This window comes from Stegastes partitus, unplaced genomic scaffold, assembly GCF_000690725.1.
Source record: "Stegastes partitus isolate 25-593 unplaced genomic scaffold, Stegastes_partitus-1.0.2 Scaffold55, whole genome shotgun sequence".
NCBI classification, from domain to species: Eukaryota; Metazoa; Chordata; class Actinopteri; family Pomacentridae; genus Stegastes; species Stegastes partitus.
Window position 1 is genome coordinate 793979 of NW_007577786.1, and position 8839 is coordinate 802817.

General features: G+C 38.8%; 1 protein-coding gene across 1 annotated transcript in view; it reads left to right on the top strand.

Annotated features, from left to right (window-relative positions):
* Positions 1 to 4431: 4431 nt before the first annotated feature.
* The window catches only part of jam2b (junctional adhesion molecule 2b), a 17372-nt gene continuing 12964 nt past the window's right edge, over positions 4432 to 8839 (top strand). Inside the window, exons 1-4 of the mRNA XM_008275590.1 lie at positions 4432 to 4468; positions 7582 to 7647; positions 8311 to 8421; positions 8567 to 8716. Of these exons, the coding sequence (XP_008273812.1) occupies positions 4432 to 4468; positions 7582 to 7647; positions 8311 to 8421; positions 8567 to 8716 (364 nt within the window). The remainder of the gene's footprint in view (positions 4469 to 7581; positions 7648 to 8310; positions 8422 to 8566; positions 8717 to 8839) is intronic.

An 8839-nucleotide genomic window follows, 5' to 3' on the forward strand; every position in this document is an offset into this window, starting at 1 on the left:
TTTACCGTAACTTGCCAAAAGCTCACGTGCTCTAATTTTGTTTCCTCTTCGCATTCTTTCTGTAATGATTTATAAGACATAAAGTTAATATTTTCTAGGCCTCGTCCAAAAACAACTTGTAAAGTATCAATGTCATACCTGTCATAAAAAACAAATCAGGGTAATAAACTGTTGCAGGCTCTTGGTAAAGAGATATGAAAGTCAATCAGGCACGTGTGTGAATGCAAAAAATAATGAAAATGTTCATCGATTCTTGAAATGGAACTGGGTCTCTTGGACTCAGCTGCTATGAGAGCAACAGATGTTATAGTTGGAAAAAGTACAAAATGTAGATGATTTAGTTAATAAATGAACCACATCGCTGAAATTTTACCTTTAAAAGAAGTCGGAGAACGTTTTATTCTTGCTCTTGACATCCAATTATCAAAACAGCCCTCCAGTCACTCAGTGACTGGAATCTATATCTGGACTCTGACCTTTAAAATTAAAGAGAGCAATAACCTCTTTTTACTGGTGTCGTTAGTAATACAGTCTCAAGGCAAGACTGTTAAACTCTTGAAATTGTTTTATATTGTATTTTCTGTCTGTCTTTGATGCCACAGTATGCCGCTATTAAAACCACGAGCATTGATATTCATTGGTCTTCACTCTAACACGTCTGAATAAAAAGTAGGATTCATGGTATCAGGATGAATAGAGTATTTATTCAATTCACTTGTCCAACTTTTGATCCTCTGACACTGTAAAGCCTTAAGGTTTGACAAGTTGTTTTTGGTAAATCAGTGTTTGATTTAGTCAAAGATGTCTTCACCCTGGGGCTGCAGGGTGGAACAGTTGGTAGCACTGTTGCTTCGCAGCAAGAAGGTCACCGGTTCGTGTCCCGGGATCTTTCTGTGTGGAGTTTGCATGTTCTCCCCGTGCAGCGTGGGTTCTCTCCGGGTTCTCCAACTTCCTCCCACACAGTCCAAAAACATGTTGAGATTAATTGGTGATTCTAAATTGTCCGTAGGTGTGAATGTGAGTGTGCTTGGTTGTCTGTCTCTAAGTGTAGCACTGTGATAGACTGGTGACCTGTCCAGGGTGTCCCCTGCCTTCACCCTGAGTCAGCTGGGATAGACTGCAGCCCCCCGTGACCCTAGTGAGGATTAAGTGGTGTATAGATAATGGATGGATGGATGGATAGTTCACAAAATATGTTTTCGAGTTCTCTCTACTTCTAGCTATGGTTGTGTTGTTTCCATAGAGGTTCCGTACTTTATATTGCGGTGAAAGATGAGCCCATAGTGAGTAAACATGTGACAGGATCAAAAAAACACCAAGAAAACTGCTTGGAGTTCAGAAGGTTAAATACTTATATCAAAACTTTAAATTAATGTTAAAGTTTTGGAGTTGAGTTTTTCTGTTATTCTTTAGAGGTTTTTGAAAATGAAACTGCTCATTTCAATATAAAATTCATTGGTTTTACATGATATAAAACTTTAAGCTTTAAACTGAGCTCTCATTTAGCTTTAAACTCAGGTTAAAGGATTGGTGCTGCACAGCAAAAAAGAATAATCTTGATTTATCCCAGGAGGTTTGGTTCTAGCCGGCACAAACCAGCTTCAGCATTTGGTCGCGGTGAAGTGTGAGGAGGACAGTTGTTGAAATGATTCCTGAGCTCTCATGGCTGACACAGATCACAGAGCGTTTACAGTCACGTCTTCTTGTAGATTTGATTTATAAGAGATTCACTACCTGGGAGAGTTTGTGTAAAACACGTCTGTGAAACATGAGCAGTGATTTCTGATCTGTGTTGTTCTGGATGTTTATGTGTGTGTCAGTGTCTCTCTGGGTGCTACATGACATCAGTGTGTCCTGCTCACAGCCGAGCAGCTGGGATTGTTGATAGTGAACAGGTGCTGCAGCTGAGATTTTGTGAGTTAGTATTTCACTGTTTCTCCCTGTGTGTGCTTATGCACACGTGTCTACATGTATAGCCCCTGTGTGTGTCTTTGTGTGTGCATATGGCCACAAATGTAAGCATGTGGGCACATTAAGCAGGCTGAGTGACAATGTGCCGTTGTGTGGACGCTGGTGGTGGGAAACCTAATAGCCAAGGACACAGTAGCTCAGCAGCAGCTGTCTCATCTCTGCACCTCCTATTACACTCATCGCTGTGGACATATGGAAACCACACAACTCTAACCTTTGTGATTTCCATCCTTTACATTCACATACGCCGACTTAAGTAGATACATAAGTAGTAACAGCAAAGCGAGACATTAATATTTATGCATTTTATTGCTGTAGCTGCTTGGAATAAAGGCACTGCTTTATACATGCCTAAGTAGCTCATACACCACTATATGCCATATTTTATACGTTTAAGTCGACAGGCGTGGGGCAGGTGATTTTTCCAGAAGAAAAAAAATCACAACACATTGAATAAAGTTCTGGGCTGAAAAATAGGTGAACTAAACCGAGGCTACGATAACTCAAGAAAGTGAAAACTGAACAGATGAAACTCATCTAACAAACTGAACACAGGGGGCATACGATACATATTACAACCATTTCCCTGAGGTTTGCACCAAAGGGATCAATAAAGTTCTACTCTATTCTATTGACGGATCATTGCGAAACAACAGGGGATCACACAAACACAACCAGCTAAACTATGAATACAACAAAACAGGACCATCTGATTATATAATATAGAGAAATAAACTCTAAACCTCTAAAACTGTTTGCTGATGCATATGCAATATGATTTTAACATACATGAGGTCAAAGTGAGGAGGAAATTAACTACAAGGTCTAGCTGTGGAGTGATATCGACATTTAGCTTTAATTTTGTGGCTGCAGGTGGAGCATCACATTTCCAAGGTGTGCAAGTAAAATACATCTCAACAGTACCTAAACTTAGACGAACTGATTTTTTTTTTGCCACTTTTGGTAAGAAGAAACATTTTTTTCATTACCTTTTGACATGACAAACTTGTAGCAAACATTTGCCTTTTTGCATATCAACAGCAACATGAATGTAAGTGTGGTATGGATTCCCTTTTAGCTCTGTTTTTGGTCTCCACCAACTCCTACAAAAATATTTATCTGTGTTGCTGCTGAATACACCACATGGTTCCTGGAATAGTTGTTGTGTCTGTCAGCTGTTTGTTGCCAAGCAGGTTGAATTTGTTTAATTGCTGAAAGCATTTGCCTGCTTCATCTGAAAATAATGCAGAAAAAACAAACTGTATTGTTCTCACACTGTTGCTGGAAATGTTTTAGTATAAAATCTTTAATTATCGCTTTTTTAAAAGTGTCAAAAAGCGATAATCTACAAAAAAAACTGATTGTGCACCTCATATTAAACCTAATTTGCTTCGTTTATACACATCTACAGCTGCTTTTATCTGGATCAAACAGTCATAAAATGCAAATACACTGAAAGTTATGTCTGTAACAACAACACAAGTGTGTCTTTGCGAAACTTAAATGTCTCTTGTAGCCTAACTCAATAAATCTGACCAAGGACATGCTTGCATTATGGGCAAAACTATGATACGTGATATTAATCTGCACATTGTAGGGCAAGTAATTTGCACATTCCTGCACAGAATAAATATTTTTGTTACTTTTTATCTCCTAAAATTTCCTGTGTTTGCTACAGTTGCTCTTTTTGATGTGAAATAGTTACTGACTATTGACTTGCAACACCTGATTTCTTTTAACATTTCTTTCCTTTAACTATTCTATGCTTGCACTAAATTACCTCATCAAATTCTTTGTATGTGAAAACCTACTTGTTAATAAAACTAATTTAGATTTTTTTCTATTACAGATGGGTTAAAATAAAGAAATGACTTCTTCTCCAATCATCTGATGGACTATAATCTTTAAAATATTGCCTTTATGACTGAAGTTATTCCATTTTAGCCACAATGTAGAGGCTGCAATCACTTTTTGGCAAGTGGGAAACTGCATTAAATGAGTCGAACTGCTCCTTTAAAGCGAATTGAACGGATGAAAACGACTGGTTTGTTTATGATCTGACGAGTAGCGCAGGTATATTTATCCAAAGATATAATGGAGTTGCAGTTTTAAATGCTAATTGACGTAAAATCAATTACGGTAGGAAAACACTGAACCGCGGTCTTCCTGACGACTCCGTGTAACAGTTCCAGCAGGGCAGGTCAAACTGTGACAATCAAACGGGATCATGTTTCCTCTGGGAGCTTTTGTCTGCAGAGGGACGGTGGTCTCTGCCCGGACTGGTGCGCGCACCCCGTCAGTTGTCCGGGATACGTGAGCGCGCACACGCCTGCTGCAGATCACACTTGAGGAATCTGCAGAAGAGTTTGGACTAAAACTGATCTCATCCAGACTCAGCCTGGAGCCTCAGACCTCAGGACGGATCTGAATCCACCGTGACAGGAGATGAACTCCGTGAAGATGCTGGCCCTGCCTCTGCTCATCACCTTTCTGCACAGTGAGTTTGTCACGTCCATGACACTTGAAGCAGTTTGAAAAAAAAAGTTTTAATAGCAAAAAAAAAAAACGAAGAAGAGAGAACGTGATGACAATAGATGTACAGCTAAATATACTGAGAGGAAGAATTAGTCTTCATCAGGCTTTTTAAACTTGAGTGTAGTTCATTTTGTGCAAACGTGCTAATTGAGCTTTTTACCATCTTGTAGGCTAACTTGTGATATATCCCCTCATTTTTACAAGGGATTCTGCAGTTTAATATATTTAATTTCACTTGAAACATTTTGGTATTTAAAGAAAAACAAATAAATTTTTAAAAAAGGAAAATTGAAGGTGTGTATTACAGAAGCAGACTAATGGAGAGAGTTAGGGACTGTGTGAAAATTATTGTCATGGTGAGAGAGGGAAGAACTTTAGCTTTCAATTTTTGTACTTTTTTGAAAAAATAAAGACACAAAAAACTTGTTATGCAATGTTGCAATGTTATTTCCTTTGGACTCTAATCTAGAACTCTGAACAGCTGCAACACTCCTTTCCCCCTTTTCCCCATATTTCATAATGATAAAATGGTGCAGGTACAATTATTCACAAGTGCTGACAAAAACATGCATCGATTTACACTAAACAGGTCTTAAAATGTGTGAATGTTTTAGCTGAAATTAAAAGTTTCTGTATCTGATATTAACTGATAATGTACTAAAACCAAATATAAATTTTGACTGAAACAAAATTCCAAATAATTTTTGTACGGTCCCTGAGAATTAATAAATGACTTCCAAACTATTGATTAGTAAATTAAATTGAAATGATGATATGGTGTACTTAGACAAGCCCTTCTGCTTTCAATATAAAGTGGACAGTCAGGCTTTTGTTGTATTATTTTATTTATTAGTCCGTGTGCATGACCCCGGACTCCGGGGCAGGAGGTGTGATGTGTTCAGGGGCTGCAGCGGAGATTGTTGCAGGGAGTGGCTGAGCTTCATGTTTACACTGAACCCGCTCTGATGCCGTTTGAACCCGAGATCCACAAGGCTGATGAGACACACAACACGGAGGAGTTTGCGATCCCACCGTTCCAGTTTGACGATAGCCCCTGACTGACCCCGCTGTTAATTGGACTGAGATGAAAACGACCACTTGCTATCTGAAAAAAATGCATTTGATGTTGCTTTGGGATTCTTAGAGGGCTGCTTTCCAAACAACATGCTTTATGTTGTTAATTGCAACTGGTGTGTGTGTGTGTGAGTTTTTCTTTTCTTTTTTTAAAAAAATCTTTCTAGTAATTTACTCATGAGGACCAAATGGCCTTGCAGAGATGAAAAGATTGAAATCTTCTGTTTGGACAAAGCAACTAAAAAGATGTACTTTTGACTATTTTGTGAAACGTCCATGTTTCAGTACTGTGCAGTGCATGGCAGGTTGTTTCAGTCACAACTCGGTGTCTCTAAAATGCTTCCCAAATAAGTATAGGTAGCAAAAAGTGATACGTGGAATACAATCTGAAATACATTTTCAACAATTTTGAATGTTTTCACCCTCTTAAGTGCTGCATTTGTATACAATTTGCAAAAAACAAAAAAATATTTAAAAAAAACTTCTTTTATTAACTGCATTTAAAATATCAATTATCAAGGATGTAACATGCTTTTTGTTCGCAATATATTACACAATATATTGCAAATACATGTGCTGCTCACTTGGGCTACAAAGAATAGCTAGAATTTGGTTCAGGTTAAGGTCACAGTAAAACCCACATTGTGCAGGGAGTCCACAAGTGTGTAATACAGATGTCTGTATGTGTGTGTGTGTGATGTGTGTGCCAGCTGAGAAGGGTAAGGTTACTGTCATATAGAGTGGCTACATGTGCATGAGAAAAGCGCAGCATGTGTGCACCGTTAACAGACACATCCAGTGAAATGCTTTGGATTTTCCTCCGTGCTCATGCTACAAAGAAGAAGCAGTCATCATTTATGTCCTCACATAAAGGCTTGTTAAGCGATTCTCCACGTAGGATCTCTTTGTTTTAACCACTAATCACGTCTGCAGTCTTGAATGACAGTTGGCAGTTTTACGTTCTACTGGGATCAACAGCTTTAATGAAAGACGAAAGGTTTCTTACAAAGCAGCATGACATCAATAGAAACTTCCCAAATCTGCAGCATAATCACATAATGGTATTTGCTGACATGCATGTGTGTGTGCGATCAGTGTGTTGTTCCAGAGCCCTCTGCAAGGAATCCAACTTTCTGATTAACTCATATTTCATTTAAACTGTTTTCTGCAGTAAGAAACTTTTCCCCCAAAGGAATCGATGGAAAAAAAAAAGTCAGCTTGTCTTCTCAGAAAGGAAACCGTCTTCCAAAGCCTCTTTTTAAACATTTGATGCAAATTTTTTGCATGGACTGTCACTTTAAATATACTTCTTTTTTTTTTTTTTGTTGGGTGCATGTTTTGTCTCTCTGAAAGTGTCTGCTGCAGGCTTATGTGTGTTTGTGTTTGAGTTTGTGTGCCTGCTGAGGGACACATCACTGAAGGAGGTTATCAGGTCGGGATAAAGCAGCTTGTCAGAGGATCATCCATCACCTGCATTCCTCTGCTCCACCGCTCCTGGTACCACCAGGATGGAGTTTCACACTCTGAATGTCTGTGTGAGTCAGCGTATGGGGCTTGTGCTGCCAAGTTTATGAGGACACATTTCAATTTCAAGCTGAACATCTGTGCATGATGAGGGCATTTTAGGTGGCCCCTGTTATTTAAAACTGACTGTTTTACTTGGTTTTGAAGTTCTGGTTAGAATTTAGTGTAGATTGGAGACTTTGGGAGAGGGAATGTACAACTGGAAAGACTAATGTGTCAGATATTCTGTTGTTTTTATATTTTCGTTGTGCTTCTTCCTCCTGTTCATATTTGTTTGATTCTGTTTTTGGTTTCTGATTGCACTGGAGTCCAAAAAGCCCTGGAATGCTCTTAATTTTAAACTTTAAATATATTAAATGCTGAGAGATTCTTGTTCTCATCAACAATGTGATCAGAAAAACAAAAAAAGTTTAACTTGGCAGACTGAGTGTAAACTGTTGGTTTCTAACAGTAGATTTGATGTTCTTGCTCCTGCAGGTCCCGTCTGTCTGTCGGTGACAGTCGGCAGCAGTAAACCCAAAGTGGAGGTCCACGAACACACCGGTGAGATTACGCAACACATTCTTAAAGATCACAGCATTAAAGAACAAAGTTGTTCAATGTCACATAGTCTCCTTGAACATTCATCTTATCTTTGATGTTTGTACTGATGCACCAGTGAGTTTTTCCTCCTAGTTCTAAATGAACAGAAATAAAAGCTCCCCATTGAATATATATGAGTAAAATATGAAAAATTGGTTGTTCACAGGTGCATTTAAACAGTAATGTCAGAAGAAACAGTCACAAATATATATGTGACTTCAATCATGGAGATAATGCAAATTGTATTCATTTGCACATTTAAGAACACTTAAAAAACTAACTTCATGTCTCATGTTTGCTCACCAAATCTCTGTCCTTTGCACCTCTTCTCTAAACAAATCACTCAAATCAGGTGCGTATGCAAATGTGAAGAGATGCACAGTTGCATCTTAAAATACCCCAGCCTTTAATGTGTCGACCTACATATGTTTCTAAATACATTTTGGAAAGTCAACCAAAAATAAAAGCATTTCTTGATGAAAAATATGGGAGAATTATTACCAGAAAATAGGCGTCCCAGTTACATCACACAGACAAAAACAGCAAATTCAGCTACAGACAAATAAACAAACCAAGCTGCAATATAAAAAGTAATTTTGTGGCTCTGTTTTTCTGCCCTCTCAGACGCCGTGCTGTCCTGCGAGTTCAGGACGGAGAAAGATCAGAACCCTCGCATCGAGTGGAAGAAGAAAGGAAAGGCGGTGACTTTTGTGTACTTTAATAACAAATTTGCTGGTGAGTGACAGACCTGCGCCGGATGCATTCCTGAAACTGCCCTGATTTGGAAAGACAGATATTTTGCTGCCTTTCCTGTCTTTATTCTTTTATGCTTAATTGTTATCTTTGATTTACTGTTTCCCATCCTTTTGTGCATGTTTAGGGTCTTATGCAGGACGGGCGAAGATAGAGGGAGCGACGCTGACGATACACTCCGTCACTCAGAAAGACTCGGGAGAGTATCGCTGTGAAGTGACCGCCAGCGAGGACCACGTCAACCTGGGAGAGGCCACTGTAAACCTCAATGTGCTCGGTATGACCACAGTGTTTTGTGAATATATATGAATGTACATACACCAGAGAGAGTGTGGACGCATTTGTGTGGGAGGAATGAACAGCAAAGTTTAAAATGTGCTTTCATCCACAAGAGCTTGTT